We start from the raw sequence: 27,155 nt of genomic DNA on the forward strand, positions 1-27,155 counted from the left end.
AGAGTCTTATTCAATAACTGTCTTACATTGACCTTTATCATTGCCACGTGTGCTTGCCTGTGTATTGTAAGTGCTGTTAGTGGTGAGGGTCACTAGAAGCCACTGCAGTCATACATGTAAACCTGGGCATTGTATTGGGAAGGGAATCATTCAGACGGGGCGGTGTGTGTAATTATATCTGTTTCTTTTAGTTTCACAGTCCAATGAAAACAAAACAGGAAGATTATTTTAGAGAGGTTCTAGACTCTTTACTGTGTCTCTGGTCCTTGAGAGCTCAAACGGGGCTCTAAGGAGCTCTCAAGGACCAGAGACACAGGTTTGAGAACACTTGCTTACAGCACTCATCATAGACTGCAGACCACACACACACATACCATTGTGTCGTATCATTGTGTTGCCAAAGGTGTTCTGGCTCATATGGGTCATTCCCTTGGTTCTTTACCTCTCCAGCCTCCTAAACCATGTCTGCATCTTACAAAGCCTTGTTTCCTTTCTTGCGAAGGGCTGTAGGCTCTCTGTTGTTGCTTGGGTTTCCTGGGTAACATGAAATGAAATAGCAAGATTTCCCCAGGTAACCCTGCAGCCCTGTTACTTAGGAGCACCTGTTGAGGAGAGAGTGTGGTAAGAACACAGCAGAGCAGCTAGGGAAGGGCAGGAGGACTTCAAGTGTATCAGATCCTTATAGTTAACATGAAAAGGGAAAAAATGGTACAATAAAAGGCTTTCAACTTTGGGGTCTGTCACATTACAGACCCCAAAGTTGAAAGCCTTTTATTAAGCTAAACAAATGTCATGGCTTTGGCCAAGGGACCTAGCAAGTCACTCAGTTTTTTTTTTTTTCTTACATATTTTTGACAGTTTTATTGAAATAAAGTTCACATACCATACAATTGGCCCATTTAAAGTGTACAATTCGGTGGTGCTCAGTACTTTCACAGAATTGTGCAATAATCCCCATAATCAGTTTTATATTTCATCACCTAAAAAGAAACTCTGGGGCTCCTGGTTGGCTAAGCATGTGACTCTGTAAGGGTCAGGAGTCCATGTTCGGTATAGAGATTACCTAAATAAATAAAATATTAAAAACAAACAAACAAACAAAAAACAAACTCTGTACCCATTACAAGTCCTTCTCCCTTCTCCCCAGTCCCCCCAGCTCCTGGCAACCACTAATCTACTTTCTCTAGATTTGCCTGTTCTGAACATTTAATATAAAGGGAATCCTACAATACGTGGCCTTTGTGACTAGCTTCTTTCCCTGAGTATAGTGTTTTCAAGGTTCATCTGTGCTGTAGTGTCAGTACTTCATTTTATTTAATTGTCAAATAATTGTCCATTTTATAGGTATGCCAAAAAAAAATTGTTAAATGTCCATTCAGTCTTACTATGTTCACATTATGGTGAAACAGATTTTCAGAATATTTGCATCTTGCTGATTTGAAACTTATATATATCAAGTTTTATTTTATCCATTCTTATTGGTTGACAGACATTTGGGTCGTTTTTTACTTCTGGGCTGTTGTGTACTGTGCTGTGAGCATTTGTGTACACATTTTTTTTTTTTAAGATTTTGTTTATTTATTTGACAGAGAGAGAAATTACAAGTAGGCAGAGAGGCAGGCAGAGAGAGGGTGAAACATGCTCCCTGTTGAGCAGAGAGCCCAATGTGGGCCTCAGTCCCAGACCCTGACATCATGACCCGAGCCAAAGGCCGAGGCTTAACCCACTGAGCCACCCAGGTGTTCTTGTGTACACATTTTTGTGGGGGTGTATATTTTAATTTTTCTTGGTATACGCCTTGGAGTGGAATTGATAGGTCATACAGTAATTCTGTATTTAACGTACCAAGGAACTGCCAGACTTTAAGAAGCAGCTGCCTCACTTCGCACTCCCGTTAGCAATGTATGACGGGTTCCATTTCCGCACATTCTGGATGACACTTGTCAGTATCTGTCTAATTGTAGCCATCTTAGTAGGGCTGAAATGGGGTATCATTGTGATTTATTTAAATGATAGTAGAGCATCTTTTCACATAAAGATATTTAATTAAACATTTTTCCCTTAAAATGAGGATCCAGGGCAGCTGGGTAGCTCAGTCATTAAGTGTCTGCCTGTAGTTCAGATCATGATCTCAGGGCCCTGGGATTGAGCATCTTGTCAGGCTCCCCGCTCAGCAGGGAGCCTGCTCTCCCTCTCCCACTCCCCCTGCTTGTGCTCTCTGTCAAGTAAATAAATGAATAAAATATTTTTTAAGAAATGAAAATTTCCTAGGCACTCAGGAATTCTAATACTCTTAAGAAATATATCCTTTGGGAATTCTCAAAAGAAACAAATTATGACCCAGATTATGACCCTGTGATTTCAGAGATTGGAAGATTGAGAGAAAATAACTGTCCTTGCTGTAAGGACTGACAGTTGGTGGGTTAGAATTTAATTGGAAGCAGTTGAGTGGTCTCTCGTCTTCAGGAACCTATCAAATGGAAAGCTTGCCTGTGATAAGCAAAGAAAACCCAAGAAGGTGGGAGATGGGCCCAAATTTCAGAGTTTTCTTTTCCTGCTGCTAAATTAACAGCCCAACCAAGCCACAGAATGGCCTTCAAATGGTGGGAAAATACAAAAGCTATCTTTATATTTCCCAGGACCTGGTCTGGTGTCTGGCACAAAGTATTTATTCTTGGTTTTGAAGAAGATGTAATGAAGTGGGCAAAAGAGTTTAGAATCATAAAATGTAAGAATTAGAAACTGTTGGTCTCAGGGCGCCTGGGTGGCTCAGTGGGTTAAAGCCTCTGACTTCAGCTCAGGTCATGATTCCAGGGTCCTGGGATCGAGCCCCACATCGGGCTCTCTTCTCAGCGGTGAGCCTGCTTCTCCCTCTCTCTCTGCCTGCCTCTCTGCCTACTTGTGATCTCTCCCTGTTAAATAAATAAATAAAATCTTTAAAAAAAAAAAAAAGAAACTGTTGGTCTCTTTCAGGGAACTTGACATCATTTAAAAAAGGGGTTGTGGGGGGCGCCTGGGTGGGGAATTCTGTTCTCCCTGTCCCACTCCCTCTGTTTGTGTTTTTTCTCTCCCTGTGTCTCTCTCTGTCAAATAAATGAAATCTTCAGAAAAGTAAAAGGGGCTGGGGCTGCAAAATAAAACATCCCTAGGTTAAGTTCTTAAAAGCTGACAGGCCTCCTCAGATCACACAGATTTCTTCAAAAATATCTGCCTCAGGGGTGCCTGGGTGGCTCAGCGGGTTAAAGCCTTGTCTTCAGCTTGGGTTGTGATTCCAGGGTCCTGGGATTGAGCCCCACGTCCGGATCTCTGCTCGGCGGACAGCCTGCTTCCTCCTCTCTCTCTCTCTCTCTGCCTTCCTCTCTGCCTACTGTGATTTCTGTCTGTCAAATAAATAAATAAATTTTTTTTTTAAAAATCCGCCTCATCTCGCCCACGACTACTGCACATACCACTGCACACACTTGGAGGGTATTTGTGAGTTCTGTGATGCCTGTGAGGTTTATTTATGTAAATATACCTCACTTCATCCCTCCCCACAGAAAGCAGAGCAACTCCCTGGGTTGTGGGGCCAGCTGTGGCCCTCCAGCCAAATGCCCGGCACTGTGCTGAGCAGCATCCACTTCCTGTATCACTTCACTGACCCAGGCTTGAGGTGAGGTCAGTCCTCCTCTTATTCCCAAACTACAGAAAAGGAAATTTAAGCTCAGCAGGATTAAGTAACTTGCCCAGGACCACTCCAGCTCTAAAGAAGCAGGCCAGGAGGATGCCAGCCTTCCAGACAATGCTCTCAGCCACTGCACTCAGGACAAAAAAAGCCCCTCCTTACCCCTCTGAGTCATTACAACAGGAATTGGGGAAAGATGTAGAGCAAGAACGGTGTGTAATTATCGCCTGAGTATTATTCTGATGGTGATGCTGTCGCTGCTGTTTTGGCCTGCTCACCGCAGGTACAGGTGAGCGTGGCAGGAACCTCCCAGGGTGTGTGGCCATGTGGCTTCTGTGACGTGGTCATTGCAGCTTTGTGCACACCTGCGAAGATTGGACTTGATCCCAGAGCCAGCAGGGGAAAGTTACAGTTAGTGTTCCTTTTTCTTTTCTGAAAAAAATAGGCTGTTTTGGGTAGAGATGGGTGGCAGGGAGTCCATTTGCAGTGAAAGCCTAGGCTGAGGCAGTGGGGAGGGGAGGGCCAGGGTGAATGATTTCTAAGCTGAAACCATTAGGGCTTAGCGAACTTCTAGATATGAAAGTTGACAGGGAGTTGACTTGAAGATAGCTTCAGCAATTCTAGCCAGGGGACATGGGGAAGGGGCTATATCAATGCAGAGTTTGGGGAAGAGGTGGTGGGGGGGGGGTACCAAAGCAGGCAATAGACTTAGGTTCAAGGCTCTGCTCCGATGGACTGAGAACCTTAGTGGTTCTCTTGAGTTAGGTGCTTTAGTCAACTTAATTAGAAAATGAAGTTAAATTGTGTTTGCTTGCCTTTTTGGTTTTTCTAGAAAATTGATGAGCCCTAAAGTTTCTCTTGGCCTCACATGGTTGTATAAGGCAAGAAAAGTGTTGAAACTATTAGTGCTTTGACTACAGTTTTCATATGATTTTTCAAAATTTTCTTTTCAGTTAGGAGCATTTAGAGAGGCAACTCAAGAAACACCATTTTATTAAGAGATGAGAGACGGTTTGAATTCTGCTGCTCCCCCAGAGGAATCCAGTCTGTGGGGCAGGTGCTTTCGCAGTGCAGCTCCCAGCATCCAGCCCATCCTTGCCCGTGAGAGTCCTCAAGACTGAGCCTTAGTTGAAGAGCAGCCGACCCCACAGGGAGTGTGACCACCTGGGACTGGGCATTCAGCTCGGTGAACATCGGTCCAGTTTGATAATTTGGAAGTGAGTGAGTGGTAGTCTCAGGATTTTGTTCTTCTGGGAAGAATTCTATTTAGATCGTGTCTACAGGACACTCCATACCTTCCATTTGGGCATAGGGTTGAGCTTTACTAATTCTACTTCAGATCTGCTTAGGAGATGAGATACTTAGTAACACAGCATTGAATGGTAGATGAGGCAGTTACTTCCTGTGTTTTTGATTCATGCCTCAAGGTTGCAAAGTTATGTAAGTTGTTGACAGATAAAATGCTAGTGAAGGAAAGTTCATTTGCCACTGCTGGAAGGTACAGACCCCTCGCAGTTAGAATGATGAATATCTTCAGCCTTTTCTTGGAGCTGTCTGATGTTTATAGAGTCAGGTTATATCATGCATATCTAGGGTTCAATGTCATAATCTCATGGGTAATACAGTGTAACATAGTTTCTGGTTTGTACTTCGTTAAAGAAAGTGAGTAGATGATTACCTGAGGTTGAGTTGGTATTTGGAGCCTCATTAATGATTATTTGAAAACATACAGAAGTGCTTTTTTTCTGAGTACCTGTACATAATGGTCCCTGAGGGTTCAAATATTCAAATATTCTTACCCCTCCTAAGAAGTATGTTGACTCGTAGACTTAAAATACATTTGAACAGATTTGAAAGCTTAGAGTTCTTGGACTGTTTGCATTTGCATTAATTTACTTAGGGCATAATTACTCTTAGGTCTCTGATAGCCAGAGAATTCTGCTTTTTTCATTAACACCTGTTTATTCTGCTGCTTACAGGAATACTAACAAGATACCTTAAGTATCTCCAGAGTTAATGATTTATGTCCGTCAACTTCATTATAAAACATCCTAGTGATTTGCACTTGGAAAATGTCGGTGACCTGTAGTATCTGGTTTGGTTTGGTACACATAATAGATTTATTTCAATACCTTCAGTTACTCCTTTCCCTAGTAAAACTCCATTGAAAAAATTGTACGGTGGTTTTGTATGTACTTCTATTTTGTTGTCTTTATTTGTGATCGTTTGCTTTCAGGTGCTGCCTTATATTTCTCCAGTTTTCCTTTTGGGCATCTTTAGCTTTTACCGTCATTTGGCATCTTTCTCTTCAACTGGTAGATATAGCTCAGTCCATTAATGATTCCCTCCTCACTAGCTGGCAGTATCTTGCAGAATTGCAAATTTGGAATTTGGAAGACGGCTTTCCTGAGAATATATTCTGTCTCCAACTTAAATGCAAGTTCTTGTGGGACAAATATTATAGTTTGTTTGTTTGTTTGTTTGTTTATTGGGGCAAGGTATTATAGTTTACTCGTAAATTAGCCACTGACAGAAACTTCCTGTGGAGCTAACTACATGGTGCTTTCAGGGTAAGTGCTGATGCAAATGAGCTGCCCTGGGTGCCTGATCGACAGCTGTGTTATCTGGAAACCGAACATAGAAAGTGTTCTAGGTTTCAGAGGTTTCAGAGGCTGTGCATATCCATTCCAAGCCAAACCGCTCACTGCCAAGACATGAAGCCTGAAACTGCCCGGTTGAGGGGAGGGTGGGGGGAGCAGAGGCAGTCCGTCAGGCTTTCCTTACTCGGTATGGGGTTCTTCCACTCTAGCGATCAGGACTTTGGTTGACTCTTTGTTGCGGAGCAAGCCAGACATGAATGAGCCCTATGATATTCTGTACAAAGACATTAGCGGTTCATTCTGCTTTCTCTAGCTCCTGTTTTCTTCCATCCACATCTCCGAGAGAATTGCCCTAAGGATAGCAGTTGTGAAAAATCTGGCCTATTGATGGTGAAGAGCAGCCCCTGTGCTGTCCTTTGGAGAAACCAGGCAGCATCTGTATTTCCCTATTTTCACGTTGCTGTGGGTTCTATCTGCTGACTTAATACAACCCCATTTCCCTGAGGTCAACACTGGTGTGTGTGTGTGTGTGTGTGTGTGTGTGTGTGTGTGTGTTCCCTTCACAGCTTAGTCCCACCCCTCTGAGGTAAAAGTGCTAACAGTAAGGTGTTCCCTACTTTGCTTCTGCGCAGTGCCAGGTGTCTAATAAGTACTTGTGATGTTTGTTCAAAGCTTGCATGAGTGACTGTTTTTAAGAGGTTTACCTCTTCATTAACAATATTTTGCTTAACACAGGTTTGGGAGAGGATTAGTTGGAGTCGAAATTGGGGTAGAATCTTGAGAACTTTCGGTGGGAAGAGTTTATGACCTAAAAGGAATGAAAATGGATTTTTAAAGCCATATTACAGCTAGGCTTCTAGTACAAATGATTTACTTACTGTGTCCAGACTGTGAACAGTTGTCTTGTTCTCACTAAAGGCAATTTTGTTGAAATGTCCTTAGAAACAATGTGTACAGGCTTCTGTAATCATACAGGGGAGAGATAGAGATCCAGGGAACATCAAGATACTAACTCAACCTGTCCTTTTTGAAAAATATTTGACCCCTTCCCTCTAACTGAACAGCCCCTCAAAGCTATCATTACAAAGTTGCAAACTAGGAAGGAGATCAAAACCAGTTTCTGTGTTACAGCTTTCTGGGAAGACGATGCTAGGAGAAAAAAATACATATATTCCTAAATACATCATTTCACGTATACCCTTCTTAGGTTCCTCTTATATTTTCAGTGACCTAACCTTGAACATTGTTGATAAGTTTCATTCTTACAGAAACTCTGAACTACCCTACCCCCGCCACAACCCCACAGCAAGCGGCTAGAGGCAGTGAAGGACTAGGTGGTTGTTGAAGCTCATGGCTCTTTTCTGCAGCTTCTCCTTTGTATCTTGCTCCATATTTATGTCCAGAATGAAATGATAGCATTGTTGTGTACTAGATATGCTGGATACAGTAGAGGGGGGGACTCACTATCCTATAAAATAGGACCCTCTGTAAAGCTGACAGTAGTCATTAAAGAATTAAAATAGAAATATATCCTTATCCTTGTGTAGGATTGGGAGTTCTCTTGATTTAGACTATTGAATCAAACTTATATATGACATGGTTCTTAAACTCATAAATTTTATAATTCTGTCCGTTAAATTAGTTAATGCAGCCTAAACGTCTACCCTTATGTGCCTAAAACAGATTTATAAGGGCAGAATATCAGCTATATCATGGCAAACGTAGAATGCCTTTCAGTGCTGAATGACCTAATAGGTTATTAATCTTCTCTATGGAGAATGCTTTTTCTTCATCAGCTGTCTAAAGTATTTGGAAAATTATATCTTGTGGGAGTTGCCATTCATCAGGAAGTTCTTGTTCATAGATGTAAGCCAGACCACATGTAGCAGTAAATGTTATGTATCACTATGGAAACAAAAAATCACAAATGGGGTAGTCTTAAGTATTAAGCATCTGCTTCTTATGGGGATGAGTTGTGTCCAGATTCGATTTGGTTCACTCCAATATTTATGGAGCATTTAATGTTCAAAAGGTCCATGGGTACTTTGTTTAATGACATTTTTCTCTACACAAAACCGAAAACAGAGGGAAAAACAAGGAGGAAAAGATCCCAGTTTGTGTGGATTGTCAAGTCTGTAAATGAAAAACTCTAAATTGGGAAGCGGGAGGCCAGGGCTTTAGCTCTGGCTCTTGCAAAAACTAGTTGTGCGACTTTCAACAAGTCTTTTAGCTTATTTGGGTCACAGTTTTCTCAGCTGTAACAAGATAGAGTTGGACTCTGAGTGATGAATCTGTTTTTCTTCATTGTTCTTTCAACTATGAAACTGTTTTTTTTAATGAGAGATATTATACTTGGATGTTTCTCATTATTTCAGGAGTAATGAGGATCGTGGTTATACTGCGATGACTTTGTCACTAAAAAAAAAAAAATTCACTAAGGATTGGGGTCACATGTTGCCATTTGTCAGTGGGCCCTGCCTTCCTCTCCACTCAGTATGTATTGACATGGGAATGCCAGTAGAACCTAGTGGTGGAAAAGTATGCAATAATCTGAAGTATAGATATTTAATTTGACTTATGGAGGAGGAGGCTGGCTGAATGGGTCAGGAGAATGTTTATTCAGATAGCCATTTACATCTCAGTTCTAAGACTGCCATGACTATCATTTCAGCAGATTTTAATTTTTAAAAAAATTTTAAAAAGATTTTATTTATTTATTTATTTGATAGAGATCACAAGCAGGCAGAGAGGCAGAGAGAGAGGAGGAAGCAGGCTCCCTGCCGAGCAGAGAGCCCGATGCGGGGCTCCATCCCAGGACCCTGGGATCATGACCTGAGCTGAAGGCAGACGCTTTAACCCAATGAGCCACCCAGGCGCCTCTCAGCAGGTTTTTTAAAAAAGATTTTATTTATTTAGTTGAAGATTTTATTTATTTGTTTGTTTGTTTATTTATTTATGAGAGAGATCACAAGAGGCAGAGCAGCAGGCAGAGAGAGAGGGGGATCCCAGGACCCTGAGATCATGACCTGAGCCGAAGGCGGAAGCTTAACCCACTGAGCTACTCAGGCGCCCCTCAGCAGTTTCTATAATAGGAATATCTCATAAGTAGAATTGGAATCTTTCAGCCCTAATGATTCAGTAAACTTGTGAGAGAAGAAAGAAAGGTGTCCATGTTTCCAGCTTGTTGCTGATCTGGGTGTGTGTGTGTGGACTAGGAAACCTCTGAACTATTTTCTCATTATTAAGTGGGGGAAATACTCTCCCACCCTTACCCCTCAAGAACATTATAAGGATAAACAAGAGACCTGAGTGAAGCTATAAACACAAGTAGAATCTTTTGACTCCTGAAAATACAGATGTCCTTTTGATGGTCAAATCTTGCTGTTTGAGTTTTTAGCTTGTGTTTTTTGTTTGTTTTTTTGTTTTGTTTTTTTAACATGGGAGGGTTTACTAGGTTATAAGTTTTAAAATACGCATGTGATTAAAATTAAGTGAGAGGCTCCAAAATATTTGACTACCAGGCCTTTACAAAACCCCATCATCTAATAAGGATTTGTTAAATATTCCTCATCTGCACTTTATTTCATGTCAGAAATAGTTTTTGATCATTTACTATATACCAAGCACTGTTGCAGAAGCTAGAGATACAGTAGTGAACATAACAGAGTCCTTATCCTCAAGGAGTAGGATATGGGTGGGGCCGATTAGCATTATCTATCCTGTAATAAGGACTAATAAGAAAAATCAAGCAGGACAGGAGAGAGAGCAATGGGAGAAGGGGTTATTAGTAGACAGGAGCAGAGACCTGAAAGAAGTGAAGGTACATGTCAGATAGGGTGTCAGGAGAACAGACTTTCCAGGCAAAGAAAACATTAAGTACAGTAGCCTTCTGGCCTCTGTATGGCGGAGGGTGAGCAGTGGGGGCAGAGCAGAGGAGACAGGAGGAGGATGCCGGGAGGGGAGTGGATCTCCCACCCAGGGTCTTCCGGGCTACAAAACACACTCTCCATTTGGGTTTTTGTTGTAGTTTTATATATATATTTTACTGTCCGGCATATTTGTTAGTTGTTTATTTATCAAGACAAACTATTCCATAACCCAGTATTCGTGCTTCATAGTTCAGGAACACAGGTCAGTGACAAACTTCAGTGGAACTCAGCCCAAAGAAATTCTTTACATTCCAAAATCACTTTGCACTCTCAAAGATACCAGCCTCCTTCATCTCCTCAAAACCTTTCATGGAATCATAATTTCTGTAGAAATCTGCATATGCCTTCTTTCTTGGTTCAACCACAGAAACTTGTAGGAAGCTGCAACCCTCAGGCATACAATGAAGGCTCCAACAACATGAAATCGCAGGCGCTTGACCAGAAGGCCTCGCATCTGAGGTTTTGTCAAAGCCCTGGAAGTCATGGTAGTTATTCTCAACACCAGCCTCAAACCTAACATCCTTCCTAACTGATAAAGAAATGGACCTGTATATTTGTTTTTTGATTCTTTTTTTTTTTTTTTAAGATCTTTTTACTTATTTGAGAGAGAGAGCATGAGGGTGAGCATGCGTTGGGGTAGGGGCAGAGGCAGAGGGAGAAGCAGGCTGCCTATCTAGCAGAGAGCCCAACGTGGGGCTCGATCCCAAGACCCCGAGATCATGACCCAAGCTGAAGGCTGAGGCTTAACCCACTGAGCTACCCAGGTGCCCCTTGTATATTTGTATTTTAGAATAGCGGTACAATTCTTATTTTTCAGTAAGATGACAAATCCTTATCTAGGAAGATAAGACCACATATCATAAAACTCCGGCCGCATAAATCCACAATGAAAGTCATTACTGAAGAGTCTTCATGGAACATCTGTTCATGGAAGCAGAATGACTAGTCTAGAACATGAGAGTCAAATAGTGAATTTCCTTTTTTTTTTTTTTTTTTAAAGCGCCTGTTTTCTGATTGATAAAAATATTAAATCCCAGTAAATGATATTCAGGATTTATTGTGGGTTTTGTCTTTTTTTTTTTTAATTTATTTATTTGACAGACAGAGATCACAAGTAGGCAGAGAAGCAGGCAGAGAGAGAGGAGGAAGCAGGCTCCCCGCTGAGCAGAGAGCCCAATGCGGGGCTCGATCCCAGGACCCTGGGATCATGACCTGAGCTGAAGGCAGAGGCTTTAACCCACTGAGCCACCCAGGCGCCCCGGGTTTTGTCTTTTTGTTTGTTTGTTTGTTTCTGTATTTTGGTTTTTGTCATTGCTGGGCTTCTAGTAATGAACAGACTAACCACCATCTCAGACAATTAGCCTAACTCCTGTCTTTCCCATGTGGCACCTCTGAGCTCCGTCCCCAGCCTATCTGAAAATCTAGTCTTCCGTTTAGGAACTGGGTCTTCCCTTCCATCCCCCATGCATCCCTCCTGCTTCTGTCCAGTCCCAGATTACCCCGATGAACTTTTCTTCCCCTTTTTCCTCATACCCTCCTTCTCATTTTCATTTGTGATTTTTTTTTTTTAATTGTGGTAAAAAGCCCATAACATAAAAGTTGCCATCTTAACCATTTTTCAGGGTACAGTGCAGTCGTGTTCATATGCACATCACAGAGGAACACATCTCTAGAATTGCATCCTGCGTGTTCTCACAGCACTCCCTTATTTATACACATAGCATATCCAGCAGTGTTTCAATTTCCATCTCCTTCCAGGTTCTCTTTATTGCTGCATCTTTGCATCTCACACTGTACCTGACTGGTAGGAGGTGGTTATTAAATGTTAAATGGCAATTTTTATTTAACAGACATCTCTGGAGCACTTACTCTGAGCCGCTGATCTAAGCCCATTGCACATAGTCATTGATTTGATTTTTCATGAACTTTCTATATACTTTGCTTCGTTTTTGGAGGAAACTGAGGCTCCAAGATATTGAGGGACTTGTAGAAGGTCACAGCTAATAATGAAGCCATTTATAAAGAAAAAAGATAATGTAAAGGCAGACTCTCGAAAATTCTTTGTGCTGCTGCTGGGCTCCAGGAACAACAGACAGGGTGGATGTCCACATGCCAGGGAGCATGCCCACTCCTGAGGTCCTGTGGGAAAGATTCTTTGTCCCCCACCACCCCTGCCAGGCCGACTCCACTCTACCCTGGTTTGCTTCCACCCAGAGCTCTTTCCTGCGGCCCACTGGGAGGCTTGTTTGTTGCCTCCTCTCCTCAGCTCTCCTCAGTTGACACTTGGACTTCCTGGCTCTGCTGGGGATAAGTGTTAGCTTCTCTCCGAAGTTTGGGGATTACGCCTTCCAGAGGGGATTTTACCACCTAACTCTCTTGTCTCTTCTCCCCCCCAGTGTTCAAAGGCTGGCAGCATTCTTCATGCCGTGGGGCACAGAGTACCTAGAGTAACACATCTAACATGCAGCTTCCTCAGCTCCCCCTCAGAGCCACTGAGTCCGCCATATAGGGCCCCCAGATCTGTATTTTAGGCTTCTTAAGAGCTAGTGGGTCAGGGGCGCCTGGGTGGCTCGGTCAGTTAAGCGTCTGCCTTCAGCTCAGGTCATGATCTGGGGTCCTGGGATGGAGCCCCTCGGGCTCCCCACTCAGCAGGGAGTCTGCCTGTTTCTCTCTCTCTCTCTCTGTCTCTGCGCCTCCCACCTCCCCGCCCTGACTCATGCTCTCTGTCTCTCAAATAGAGATAAATATCTCTCAAATAGATGGAAAAAAAAAAAAAAGGTACTGAGTCAGAAGATGTGTCCTTGCCCTTGTGAGCAGAAAGAAATGAAATCGAGAGTTCTTTGACCCAAGTTCCTCTCCACGGAGTGTGGGGGATCCTGCCTGAAATATTTACTATTTGGCCCTTTCCAGAATAACTTTGTCAGGCAGCTGAGCTATCTAGTAGAACTTTCTATAGAGGCAGAAGTATTTCTGTCTGCTCTCCTCAGTCTGTCAGCCAGTGACTCTTGCACTTTGGATATTGAACACTTGAAGAGTGAGTAATGTGACTGAGTAACTGAAGTTTTTATTTTATCTAGTTTTAATTGATTCAATGTAAAAAAAAAAAAATTAATATAAATTTAGAGGCTCCTGGGTGGCCAGTCAGCTTTCAGCTCAGGTCATGATCCCAGGGTCCTGGGGTGCAGTCTCACAGAGCAGGGAGCCTGCTTCTCCCTCTGGCCCCCTCTCTGCCCCCCCCAACTTCCTGCTCTTTCTCATGCTCTCTTTCTCAAATAAATAAAATCTTTAAATAAACAAACAAATAGAGCTACTTATGTCAGGATCCACCTCTGCCACTTGCCAGCTTTTTGGCCTGGTCAAGTTACTTAGCTTCTCTCTGCATCAGTTTTCTCATCTGTAGAAGAGATAGTAATAGCACCTACCTTATAAGACTGCCATGAACTTTGAGTGTTTAAACAGTGTCTTGCACATGGTAAACACTTTATAAGTGTTTGTTATCCTTTGTCATTATTTTGTAAGTTTTTTGTGGCCTAGTTTAGGAAAATAATCATTATTCCCCCCCCCCCTTTTTTTTAAAGGAAAGTAGATTCTGAATTCCAGAATAATTTGTACACTAATCTGGCTAATGTAGTCTTGTTTCTAATTTGGAGACCAGCTCTGCTTTATATCCTTCCATGTAGGTTCATTAAAGGTAACCACGGTGGGTCCAGCGGGTGACATATGTGGTTATTGTCTGAGTTTTACTGGTGGGTGACTGTAAACATTGATAGATGACCAGATGATTTTGCAGAGACTCTTCACAAATAAATTAGGCCTCTTTAGCTAGAAGCAGAATATTTCTTAGTGTCAGTGCTTGTTCCTAAGCTGAAGAAATTCTTGTAATATTCGAAAGGAAGTATGTTTCTTTTTTATCTGGAGACATGTCAAACTCTCCTAACATAGTAAGTTTGATGGCTTCCCTGTTACAGAAGGATGAGCAGGGGCATCAGGAACATTTGGGGAGGGGGTAGTTGGCAATCGTTTGTGTAAATGATAATAGTAGTAGAAACCCAAAAGTGAAAAAAAATTCAGAATACAACCTATGGGTTTTTTAAATTGACGATTTGATAACTTTCTCATCTTCGGTATTATAATAATTCAGTGTCTGTACTTGCCATGGCTAAATAATACCACTTTAAAAGACTTTCCAGAAGCCAGTGAAGGCGGCCTCTTGGAAATCTGTTTGGCTTTCTGAGATAGCAATGATACAACAGTACTTTTCAGCCCTTAGATCTGTTCTCCAAGGCTGGAGCAACAGTATCAGCAGATACTATTGTGCCCAGCAGTTGCTCTCCAAGGCTACCTTTTTGATCTGTAAAACCATGTTGCAACACTCCTTGATAAGCAAATAATATAAGGAGAAACCCTTGACCAGATAGCAGGCACTGTTTCGTTGTGCAAATAGTGATCCTGTCGTTTAGGCCCTGGTGTCCTGTTGGTTTTCTGTTTTCAAATTCTAGATTGTGCTTGAATGTATCCGAGATACTCTGAACCTGCTGAAAGTGTGCCTGGGCTCATTTTGCACAGAGCAGAAAATAGACAACTATTCATATCCTCCAGCTCAAAATCATGCGCAGCCTGACCCTTTGGTCATCTTAGGGAGGGAGGAGATGGAAACATCGAGGTGTCTGCAGGGATGTGGCCCCTATGGGTGAGGCAGTGCTGTGAGCAGGGCTGTTTGACGTGCAGGCTCTGTTTTTGTGGGCACTTCTTTCACCTCCCTGCTCCGTATCACCCCACCGCATTTGCCTGTTGGACTTTATCTAGGGTCTTCTAGCACATTTCTCTACAGCCCACTGACACCCCTTTCCATCACTTCAGGTCAAAAGAGAGTAAGCAATAAAAACTTTGCTCCTGCCATAAATTCAATATTTTTTCCTCTCTTTTTGTTTGAACTGTAGAGCGGGGAGGCAGTTTGCAGTTTGGAGGACTGTGGCTTCAATTATAAATTTCCTTGGGGGTAGAAACCTTATTAATATAAATTGCAGAGCTGGAATTAATGAGTGGAAGTTCTGAGAAGGCTGACTTAAGCGCAGTATAAGGAAACATTGTTAAGCACCGGAGCCGGCCAGCAATCTGCTATTAACAGACCTTGGATGTACTCAGTCATGCCATTCTGTGAGGGATATGGGAATGGATAGCAAGCCGGACGAGGTGATGTTGTTTGCTGTGATACTGTACCCGCCAAGGATACTAGAATACAAACAAATATTTTCCAGTGAAATCTGTGCTGTTACCTTAAAGTATTGTATAGAAGGAGTTACTTCTTTTTAGCTCAATTGCGAGACTAACTCTTTTAATGTGACGCCCTAGTAGATACATTCGTTCTAATGATGTGCGTGGTATAATCATCTTCCCTGAAAATTCATTTTAAGATTAATTAGGAACTTACTAATTAAAGTATACATGGATGAATTCAGCAATTATTTATTTGGGACCTACTGTACCCTTCACACTATGCCAGCCTTATGGAGGATAAAACTATAAATAAGATAGTGTCTTAGTGTTCTAATTGGAGAAATTGACATGTGCTTTTTTAGCCAGAACATAAAGGAGACTATAAAAAAACAGTAAAATCAGATTGCAAAAAGAGCAAAGAGGGAGCCATATAATTACTTCCAAAGAGAAAAACTCAACCAAGGAGTTGATGTGGATTGAACTTTAAAAGTCAGGGCACCTGGGTGGCTCAGTGGGTTAAGCCGCTGCCTTCGGCCCAGGTCATGATCTCAGGGTCCTGGGATGGAGTCCCACATCGGGCTCTCTGCTCAGCAGGGGGCCTGCTTCCCTTCCTCTCTCTCTGCCTGCTTCTCTGTCTTCTTGTGGTCTCTGTCTGTCAAATAAATAAAATCTTTAAAAAAAAATAAAAGTCAAATAAGGTTGGAGGGGCAGGTATAATAATTCACATATATTTTGGTTCTGCTATGTGTGAGACTTTTTTATGTGTGTTTTGTGTGTCTCAGAGGTTTGACACTGTTATCTCCATTGTACAGATCAGAAAATGGGTTGTGTCAAAGAGAATTAGGTCAGGATATGTGAGGAAAGGAATGTTGGGAGTTTGGTTGCCTGAATGCAGGGTTTGTGGAGACAGAACTGGATAAGACAGGGGAAATGTATACTGGAGGCAAATTATCAATGCAACTGAAAAAGTTGACTTTTCCAGACTCACTTCTAGGACCATCACAAGCAGAATGTTCCCTGCAAAATACATGGGTGTTGGAATGATGAGCTTTAGATACCAGTTCTAGGGCACCTGGGTGGCTAAGGTGGGTTAAGCCTCTGCCTTCGGCTCAGGTCATGATCTCAGGGTCCTGGGATTGAACCCCGCATCGGGCTCTCTGCTCTGGCAGGGAGCCTGCTTCTCTGCCTACTTGTGATCTCTCTCTCTTTCTCTGTGTTAAATAAATAAATAAAATATTTTTTAAAAAAGGCTATCAGTTCTAGACTGTAATACAGAGAGATCTCATGAGGTAGAACATCTGTCATGACCAGAAAGAATACCCAGAAAACCTGAGCTTGATTTTTTTTTTTTTCCTTTTTTCCCCTATCACTTGCTTGCTGAGTGTACTGCAGAGAATTTGTCTTTCCATCCAAAATGTGAGGACCAATAATACTGCTCCATGAACATGTGACATGTCCAGGCTTGGCATCAGACATACATACTGTGGAGGACTAAATAAAATATCAGTTGGATCTAAGTCAGAAAATGGGATTTAAAGCTGCAGCTGCTGACCAGCCAGCCAGATACCCTAAATATATTTCCTTTCCGTCCCTTTCAACCTCTTGGGCTTAGTACCTTATTTTTTCTTACATGGACTATTAAAATCATCTCTGAACCAATTCACACACTGGCTCTCCTAAATGTAAATTGTCAGAGTAACTTTTTCAGGCATAACATATGTTACTTTATTGCCCTGTTCAGAGACCTGCAGTCACGTTTCATCTCCTGCAGGATGAAGAACACGTTCTTACCTACTGGTTCCAACTATTCCAGCATGAGGCTTTCTTTCTCCCTTGCCTGTGTTTGGCCTCTTCTCATTTCCAGCTTCATTTCCGTTTCTCATTCCCCTAGTCCAAGCTAATTTCGCCTTTCTTTATTGCTTTTTATATCTTGCAACATTTTCATTCAATTATCTGTTCAACCAACCTTTATTGGGCATCTGATACATGTCACAAACTCTGCCCAGTGGTGAAGACACACAGGTGATAAGAGTCACATCCCTCTTTGAGTCTCCTGGTGATATTTGCTGGTGAACACATCTTACCACCGCTTCCAGTGCACAGGCTCCCTGCAGATTAAAGCTATGTATTATACATTTCTATATAGCTCTAGGAATATCCCATTAGCGACGTGTAAATTTTGTTGAGTAAATGATTGAATTTAAGTTATTTTAACAAAATGATTCCAATTTCTTGTCTAAAAGTTTGGATGCACTGGGATTTTTAGTGAGACAGTGAACACTCTGTCAGTCTTTGCATTTACAAAATGAGTACATCATTGTTTATAATTAAAAACACGGGCAGTAAAAGAAATAGCTGTTCTCTAGACTCTTCACACACAAAGTAGATATTGATAGGTATTTGCATGTAATTCAGTCTGTTGAAAGAGGGAACATTTCAAGGTGTCTGTACCTTGGGTATATTTTTTTTTCTGTATATATTTTTAAGTTTTCATAGAAATCTAAACTAGTTGGGAATCAAAACCATGTACCACATAGAGAAGATTGTCTGAAACCATTGAAAGAGGAAGTTAGGAATGAGTGCAGACTTGGAACAGGATGTGGACTCAAATCTTAAGACCCGGTAAGTTCACAAAATAACACGTGCAGTTGAATATTTCCTGTTAATACATGTACGTGTCAAAGTTGTCCGTTTTCTTACTTTTAAAATTTAGTTACACATTTAGATTATAAAAGCAAAACAATAATTATAAAAGCAGTAATTATAATTATAAAAGCAGTATGATAAATTTCGGCAATAGAGAAAAGGAAGAAGTACCTACATGTAGTTATTATAAGAAACATCTTGATCTCTCTCCACTCTATGTCCCTAAAAATTTAAAGTTTAAATTTCTTTTGGTTTTTGGTTTTCTTCTGTAGTACACAGAACATTTGAGATACTATATTTTTTCCTATTTCTATTTAACCATCATTGTTATATGACTATATAATATTCCATTCTGTGGCATATTGTCATTTTATGTGGTGGGAAGATAAGAGCTTCATTGTCATGCAAAATGCCACAACCTGTAATGCTGGTTATCAAGTGTTTATAGTTTTTCTCAGGTTTTGACGTATTTCTTTAGGCAAGGTTTTCAGAATGGCTCTTCTCCTCTTTCTTTTTTTTTTTTTTTAACATTTTATTTATTTATTTGACAGAGAGAGATCACAAGTAGGCAGAGAGGCAGGCAGAGAGAGAGGAGGAAGCAGATTCCCCGCTGAGCAGAGAGCCCCATGCGGGGCTCGATCCCAGGACCCCGAGATCATGACCCGAGCTGAAGGCAGAGGCTTAACCCACTGAGCCACCAGGCGCCCCTCTTCTCCTCTTTCTAATGTTAAAAATAACAGCAGAACCATGAGATAGAATCTTTTTTTTTTTCCCCAAAACACAGGACTTGTTTTATTTATCACCTCCCTGCATGATAGATGAAGAAATGATGGCACCATTTTAACCTAACAGTGGTTTGAATATATTACATTGACCACAGCTTCGAGTGACTTGGTAAAAAGAGATTTTATGTCTCTGTCTACCAAGCAACTTCAGGATTTGAATGCTTCCGAAATAACCTGGGGGTGGGGCAAAAAGAAACAGTGTTGAAAACATTGTTGACAAGCATCTGGTTGATTGGAGTTTTATGCTCAGTACATACTTTCATGTGGCATAGTAAGTGGCAAGTTTACATGTAATCTGTCACATTGGGATGCCTGAAGATTTGCACTGAGTCACAAGTGTTGACCTTATCCGAATGACAGACCTAACATGGTTCCTAGCCGCCTTCTCAGCCACCTATGGAGAGTTGGGTGAGAGAGTTGCAAACGTGTCTCCCCGCAGAAAGGAAACTGCTAGAGAGTGCAAATTATATATGTCAAATGATAATCCAAGGAATATTCTGTGATCTTAGAATATCCACAGGTCGTATAGAACAAAAAACCCCCCCACATTACCATATTCAGAAGTGAGTAATGAGAAAGCCAATGAGAGGGGAGAGAGATGGATAAGAAGTGAATAAATTTACAGTAGGTCACATGGCAGTAAGGACAACAGAGAAAAATAAAACCCAAGGTGGAGGCTCAGCGCTGTCAAGAAATGTGTGTGAGAAGTTGGTGGTTAGGGAAGCCTAGGGGTGGTGATGGCAGGGGCCACCTGGAGATACCTCAGGGGAGAGTGTTTCAAGCAGAAGGCGAGCCTGGGCAAGGGCTCCAAGACAGAAGAATGCTTGGCGCATCCAAGGAGCAGAGAGCGAGGAGCTTCAGTAACTGGCATAGAATGTTCCGGTGGAGTGGGAAGGATGAAAGCCTGATTCCATGGCTTTTCAAGAGAAGGGAAAAGGGGGACCTAGCTGACTCAGTCAGTGGAGCATGTGACTTTTGATCTCAGGGTTGTAAGTTCCAAGCCCATGTTGGGTGTAAAGACTACTTAAAAATAAAATCTTAGGGGCACCTGGGTGGCTCAGTGGGTTAAGCCTCTGCCTTTGGCTCGGGTTCTGATCTCGGGGTCCTGGGATCGAGCCCTGCATCGGATTCTTTGCTTGGCGGGGAGCCTGCTTCCCTTTTCCCCTCTGCCTGCCTGCCTCTCTGCCTACTTGTGATCTCTCTCTCTCAAATAAATAAAATCTTTTTAAAAAAATCTTAGAATAGTAAAAAAGAGAATGGGAATCAATATAGACATCTCTGGAGGATTGCCTTTTAAAGGGGAGCAGAGGAGAAAAAGAGAACCTGGAGGAGGAGGTAAGGTAAAAGGGGCAGTTTTTAAAATGAGGGAAATTGTAACACACACCTTGTCGATGGGTTCAAGATTGGGATGATTCCGTCTCATGGTTCTGCTGTTATTTTTAACATTAGAAAGAGGAGAACAGCCATTCTGAAAACCTCACCTAAGGAAATATGGTTGTTAAGAAGATATGGTTGTTATTACCGTTGAGTGTGTGGATCCCAGGGAGTCAGGTTTTTCATGTACCATCTCTCAACTTTAAAAATGCTGACTACCTTTTTTTTTTTTTTCTTAGCTAAAGAAAAGATTGCTGGAGGAATGATGATGTGGAAGACGGAGAAGTTGGGGTCTAGAATACAAGGGCAGGAGTTACTTCAGATAGGCAGACCATTCACCCGTGGCAACAGAAAGAAAGATGGAGTGTGGTTGTCTAAATGTGGGAAGGTTGGTAAAGGTGGACATGGGAGTGCGTGGAAATTCTTCCATTGCTTGTTTTCTCAGTGAGAGAACACGGTTTTTGCAGCTGCAGTTAGGGAGATTTCTAAAGAGAAGAGACTGTGAAATAGTCACCTAGGAGAGAGGGAGAGTCATGGAGGAGGGAAAGACGGTTGGGTTGATGAGGCTACACTAAGAACGCTCCAGAGATCAGTGGTCATGAATTTAAAATAGATTTCATCAGTCAGCACAATTACCTGTTTCTCTCCGGCCGTATTCTGCAGCTCGGGCGCAGGTGCCGAGTAAGCAGAGACTTCTGTTTGGAGCAAGTACTGTGGTTTGCTAGATCACTAGGATGAAGAGGGAAGGAGAGGTGGGGAAGCTGAGGTGGAAGGCATGGCTTATAATCCTGAGGAAAGAGAGGAGGCTGAGTGACATTGAGAAAGTAGAGGATGGTGGAGTTTAGTCCCAGTGGGATTGACGGATTATTGGAGTGACGGATTATTGGAGTGAATGCCAGAGGGAGTGAATTGGAAAACGAAGAGTTTCAGAAATGTTTAAAAGATGAGTAGTACTTTCTGATGATGAAATAAAATCGTGAGGAAAAGAGTGAAGTCAGGGACAGTATTAAGACTTTGGCTTGGGACGCCTGGGTGGCTCAGTGGGTTAAGCATTTGCCTTCGGCTCAGGTCATGATCCTAGGGTCCTGGGATCGAGTCCCACATCGGGCTCCTTGCTCAGCAGGGAGCCTGCCTCTCTCTCCACCTCTGCCTGCCTCTCTTCCTGCTTGCGTGCTTTCTCTCTCTCTCTTTCTGAGAAATAAATAAAGTCTTAAAAAAAAAAAAAAAAGACTTTGGCTTGAGCTGACTGTCAGAAAACAAGGAGTGGTTAGGGCCTGTTGTAAACGGGCAGGCATGTGGTCCATCTGAGAGGGGACAGCCTGGCTGTGGTTGTTATTACTGTGGAGTGTGTGGATCTCAGGGAGTCGGGTTTTTCTTGTACAATCTCTCAGCTCACAAATGCTGACTAGCTTTTCTTAGCGAAACAGTGGTGAGATGTATTTAGACCCCAGTCCATTTTTCCCCTTGAGAACATTCTGTCCAGTAAATAACCTTTGTCTACACGAAGCTACATCTATGCTTCATCTTGAAAAAGAATTTGAAGCCACATGAGGTAGAGGCAAACAGGATGCTGAGTTGTGTGGTCCAGGCCACACATGGAGATCAGTTCTGAGAAGGGGCCCGTGAATGTTAGGAAGCTCTGGCCAGCGCCCTGCTGATTATGTGCTATCTCCCAGAACCAGGGGCCTTGCCCTCAGGCCTGAATTCTTTGTGGTTACTATCCCATTAACCTTGAACGGTTTCAGTGAACTTTATTTTTAGCTTCTGCTTTTCATTTCCAAATTGATAACCGAATGAAGAAGCATTGGCCCAGAGTGGCAAGGCCACGCTGAGGAGGTACCCCTGGCCATGAGCTAAGAGATGGAATTGGCCCTGGTCACTTTATACTTTCTAGAAGTTGCTCATGGGCCTCAGTCTGGAGGCAGTTCCTCCACACCTCTGCCTGGATGATGTCTCAGGAGGGTGGCTTGCTAAAGCCTTGCCAGCAGAGCAGCAGCCAGGAAAGGCGTCACGAAGCTAAGACCTCACTCCCATGGGAAATGGACCCAGGACTTCTGTTTCTTGTTAGAAACTTGCCAAAGAGCTTCCTCTGGCTGAGAGCTTGGAGAGGAGACTAGAGACCTGACAGTTGGTTGAGAGACCAGTTCTTCATGGACAGTGGCTGTAGTTATTTGCTAACTGTTTGTGATTTTCTGTATGTGCCAGGCCTTGTACTGGGCCCCAGGGACACAAGTATGAACAAGGCAGACATCCCTGTGGTCATGGTGGCTTGCTTCTTGCCCCCTTCCCTCTTTTCATTCATTCCTCACAATTACTGAGAGACTGCTACATGGCATGCATTGGAGGGGCTGCTGGGAATGTACAGAAATTACTGTCCGTCTGCTCAGGGATCAAAGGTAAGTGGTAATACATTTACATTCTGTGACTGAGAGAGTTTGAGAGTTTTGTGAGTCCATAGATGGTAGCAAGTGCTGTGGGAGATACTGAAGGAGAGGGTTCATTCCCCATCATCTGGGACTATACGGTCTAGTGGAGAGGAGGGAAGCCACAGTCCCCCCAGAAGCTCATTTGGATACTTGACAGTTTGCATTTCTGAAGTGTCTTTTTCTTCCCAGCAATGTACCTGGTGCTTTGTAAGTGTTGGTTGAATTAATGAATCAATAAATATGCTTTGCAAGACAGAAATTAACGTGTTGCTATACTAGAGAGCCATTCTCTCAGAAGGAGAGACACTTGAGCTGGGCCTGGGAAAAAAGGTGGCAGTTCCACATGAGACAAGAGGAGGTGCCTCAAGGTGTGTTCCAAACCTCAGAAATGGCAGGAGCCACTCATTAAGCCCAGGAAACAGTAAGGGTTCTGTTTGGTGATGAGCACAGGGCATATGGGGAAGGGTGGAGAGAGGAGAATGGACGGGGCAGGTGACTGTGGGACATCACAGCCAGTCAGGTGAGTTTAGACTTCATTTAGTAAGCCACAGAGGTTTTCAGGTGTTGTCCAGAGGGTACTCTCAGAAACTACCATTGGTGGCAGTTTGATGGTTAAATTGGAAGAGCTGCAGGATCAAAAGAGGGTTGCCTTTTTGGTGGGGGGAGCAGGCGCGACTGGAGGCTGAGAAGGGCCTCGTGTGAGAAGGAGGGTTTTAAGGTACAGGGTCATTCTGAGGTACCCAAGGAGGGTTAGATGAGCAGAATGCCTTGGGAGGGTCCTGTCAACCCAGGTGCAGGACACCCTCAGCCAAGTTTCCCCCGCCCCACAGCCCCAGGCCCCCAGCCCTGCCTGCAGAGAGAGATGCTCTCAGAGGTGCTGGCCCAGGCTGCAGATTCTGAGGCCACACTTCAAATAGCTAACTGTGGGGTTTCAGCTGGGCAGGGGGACAAGAAATGAAACGAGAAGAGGCTAATCCTTACACCCCTTCTCTGTTCCGTCGCCTCTAACATGCTGTTCAGTGGTGTAACTGGAACATTGACAGTGGGGCACAAAATGGGGGATGTTGTCCCTTTATCTCTCAGGGCCTTGATGACCTTCCTTGTCAGCACTCTTCAGAACCTGCTCAGCACTAGCAGCCTGTGACTCTGTCAGTGGAGACAGGAGGGACTGGAGAAAAGGGGGATGCTTTCTGAAAGCCCAAGCATCCCTGCTCTACCAGCACCCAGGTGGGGGAGGGGGTGGGGCATCTAAGCCCGGCACAGTGTGGCCACTTTGATCCATTTCTTGCTTACTCATTACTAATACTTTGTAGGTAGAGTTTATATGAAACAGACCAGCTAGTTGCGAGCTCTTCACGTTAACCTCTTTTCTCTTTGTCATCGCTGAAGAAAGTAGGACATGTTGTTTGAACAGCATCTGCTCGTGCTCCAGCCTGCACCTCAATTTGCAGATGGGGCCTTTCTGTGAGAATCCCGAGCACGTGAACACAGATGCCTCGTTTGTTCTGTACGCCTTGGTGTAAAGGAAAATGACCTCACAGTGAGCCTTAATAAGGTAGTCTTTGGGGTGGCTGTAGACGAGGTAGACTCTGTGTGTAATGGAGCCCTTTCTATTTCCTGGCATTAGTCACTGAAGGAAAACGCCCACCTAATAATAAAAATAATACCTAACATCTGTTTGGCACTTTGGAGCTCCCCAAAGCCATATACATTCACAACCAAGTATCAGCAATCGTATACGTGGTGTTACACTGTAAACTGGTGAAAGCAAAATAATTATAGCTGTTGAACATATAGGAGACTGTGCGCAGTTAGGTAAGGTTTGTGGTGAAGGGCAGGTGGCTTCTGTTTCTGGAAGACAGAAGCTTCTGGGGGAGAAGCATGGAGTGAGCAAGAGCCAGAGTAGGCCAACAGAGGTTCAGATCCCAGCTCTTCCAGCCTGTGGCCTTCGGCAGGCCCTCAGGGTCTTCCCTTCCTCGTTGTAAAGTGGATGGTGATTTCTCTGGGAGCTGATGTGACAGCAGAAAGAAGTGGGCTTCACAGAACTTGTCAGGCGCGGCCTGAAGCAGAGAGGTGCACGGCGGCCAATAACACTGAGCCAGGACAGCTCACTTGATGATGCACTGGCAGATCCTGGCATCACTGAACCGTCCTCACCTCAGTTCCTCTGGCCACACCATCACACTTCCCACTGTGTTTCTTCTGTTGAGACTGCACTTTGTTCTTTTTTGTTGTTGCTATTAAGATTTTACTTATTTGAGAGAAAGATGTAGAACATGAACGGGGAAGAGAGGAAGATGCAGGCTCCCCGCTGAGTAGGGAGCCCAGTGTGGGGCTCAATCCCAGAACCCTGGGATCCTGACTGAGCCAAAGTCAGGTGCTTAACCGGCTGAGCCACCCAGGTGCCCCGTTCTTCTTTCTTGGTCCCACTGATAGCAGATTTGACCTCATCACCAGCCACACAATGTAACAACCCACCCAGCCAGGCTCCAGCAGCTCTAACCACCCCCTTAACCGCTGCTACCTTTTATCTCATGTATCATGGGCTTAGTCTGCTTTCCAAAGCTCTGTTCTGTGTTATTATGAATTTGCACGGTCTCTCTGTTGCCCTACTAAATAAAACCAAACTCCTTTGAATTTCAGTGTTCTCTGAAATCTAGTGAAACCTTAACCCTTTGACTTCATTTTGTATGACTCAGTACAGTTTTGCCCCAGACACACAGACATATTAACCTTAAGCATACGATGAACTCGGGCCTACCTCTATGCCTTTGCTTATTCTGTTGCTTCGACCTAAAATGCACACACGGCATTGTTTATATTTTAAAATATGCATGCATCATTAGTCATAAAGGAAACATGGGGGCCCAGAAATAACATCTTTCTTAAAAATGATGAGGAGCTTAATACCTTGACACATAGCCCTCTGTTTTCCATTTCATTTCTGCCTTGATCATTAATTTTGTGACGGGTTTGGAATATATTACCTTCATAATGGCATCAGGACATTCTAGGAATGTTAGTACCAGAGTATTAAACTGCCCAGAGGAAGATGTTTCTGAATTTAGGGGATTTGGAAAGAGCAAGAAAGCAATAATCAGTTTCCCGTTTATGGCACTAAGAAACATTTCCTAAACCTCCCAGAGAATCTTTACTTTACTATTGCTGGATTGATGGCCATTCCTTAACCTTTTACTTCAGTGGAATAAGCCACTCGGGCTCATGCATTAGTGAAAACCTGGCATGTGGAGCCCTTCATGGGAAGAGTGCCGGCAACCTCAATACCACGAATCATGACTTGAGCTGTCAAGCTGTGGAAGCAGAACAGTCAAAAAGGCGTTTAAGTTCACTCCCCAGACTCCTTCCCATGATTTTTCTTCAGGTGTAACCAGATATTTTTTGGACATGTAGACTGACTTGCATTTTTCCTTCTGTCCCTTTATCTCCACGAGAAGAGGTACAGGAGAGGAGAGAGGGATATTAATGAAACAATCCGTTCCCTGTCATATATCATCCGTGATTAATTTCATCAGTCTTTGAAGTTCTCGCTCCCATTTTCTAAGGTATATAGCCCCTTATTCCTGGCAGGGAGTAGGAACATCAGTAGCCTAAGATTCCTCTTTCTGCCAATTCATGAAGAGTAGGAGAGACTGCCTTAGGACAGGGGGGCTCTCTTCTCAAGAGCTTCAAGACGGGGTAGTGATCTGTCACTGCCTAAGAGTTAGCGGCTACATTTAGGATTTTCTTTTTTACCCAAGATTTTTCTTAATGGTTTAAGTAGTGGAAAAAGGACCCGGTCACTCAGTAAAACTTCTCCTTATCCAGTAAGTGCTCATTAAATCACAGTAGCAATTAAGAGACTACTTCTCTTTTTCTATTAGCATTCATTTCCAAGGACAAGGACATCTTTTCAGAAACCTTAATCACTTAGTAATGAGCGACTTAAAGTGGGGGGAATGACGGAACATTTCCCTTGCTTTTTATCTCCAAACATATGGTATATTCACAGCCCATAAGTTGGCAGTAACAGCCTGTTGAGTAAAAGGGAAGAATACTTGTCAGGTTAAGCAGGTCAAATACAAATATGCATGTGCAGGATGATAAGTTCAATGTAAAATGAAAACCACAAATGTATGCACAGCAGAAAGTGGAGGGGAACTCCGCAAGTGGTAACAAAGGTCGGAAAATCATCTGATTTGTTTTTCTTTTACTTCTCTCTCTGTGTATGTGTTCTCTGACTTTTCTTTGCTCATTGTTATTAACTTTATAACCAAAACGTCACTTTTAAAAAATTAGACAATGATGGGTATATATCAGTTTGGTGCTTATTTAAATGTTATTTTTCAAAAAAAAATTTTTTTAATGTTATTTTTAACAAAAGGAAATGGGGGAAACATGGTATAAAATAGGGAAGAATAAGTGATCAAATACAACGTGAATTTAGGGGTTGTTCACTTGGGCAGAAATGGGGAAACCTCAGCGATCTGGAAGATCACCAAGAAGCAAAGTCCCTT

At 42.9% G+C, this 27,155-nt stretch overlaps 1 protein-coding gene across 8 annotated transcripts in view; it reads left to right on the forward strand.

Annotated features, from left to right (window-relative positions):
- The window catches only part of LRRC8D (leucine rich repeat containing 8 VRAC subunit D), a 118,803-nt gene that overhangs the window by 43,523 nt on the left and 48,125 nt on the right, over positions 1-27,155 (forward strand). Inside the window, exon 1 of one of the 8 annotated variants that reach the window (XM_059137311.1) lies at positions 20,476-20,603. The exons of 6 other annotated variants lie outside the window; for them this stretch is intronic. In XM_059137311.1, the coding sequence (XP_058993294.1) occupies positions 20,594-20,603 (10 nt within the window). In that variant the 5' untranslated portion in view covers positions 20,476-20,593. Of the gene's footprint in view, positions 1-20,475; positions 20,604-22,587; positions 22,612-27,155 lie in introns of those variants that run through there. One more of the 8 variants, XM_059137310.1, reaches the window with a different exon arrangement.

This window comes from Mustela lutreola, chromosome 10, assembly GCF_030435805.1.
Source record: "Mustela lutreola isolate mMusLut2 chromosome 10, mMusLut2.pri, whole genome shotgun sequence".
Lineage (NCBI taxonomy): Eukaryota > Metazoa > Chordata > Mammalia > Carnivora > Mustelidae > Mustela > Mustela lutreola.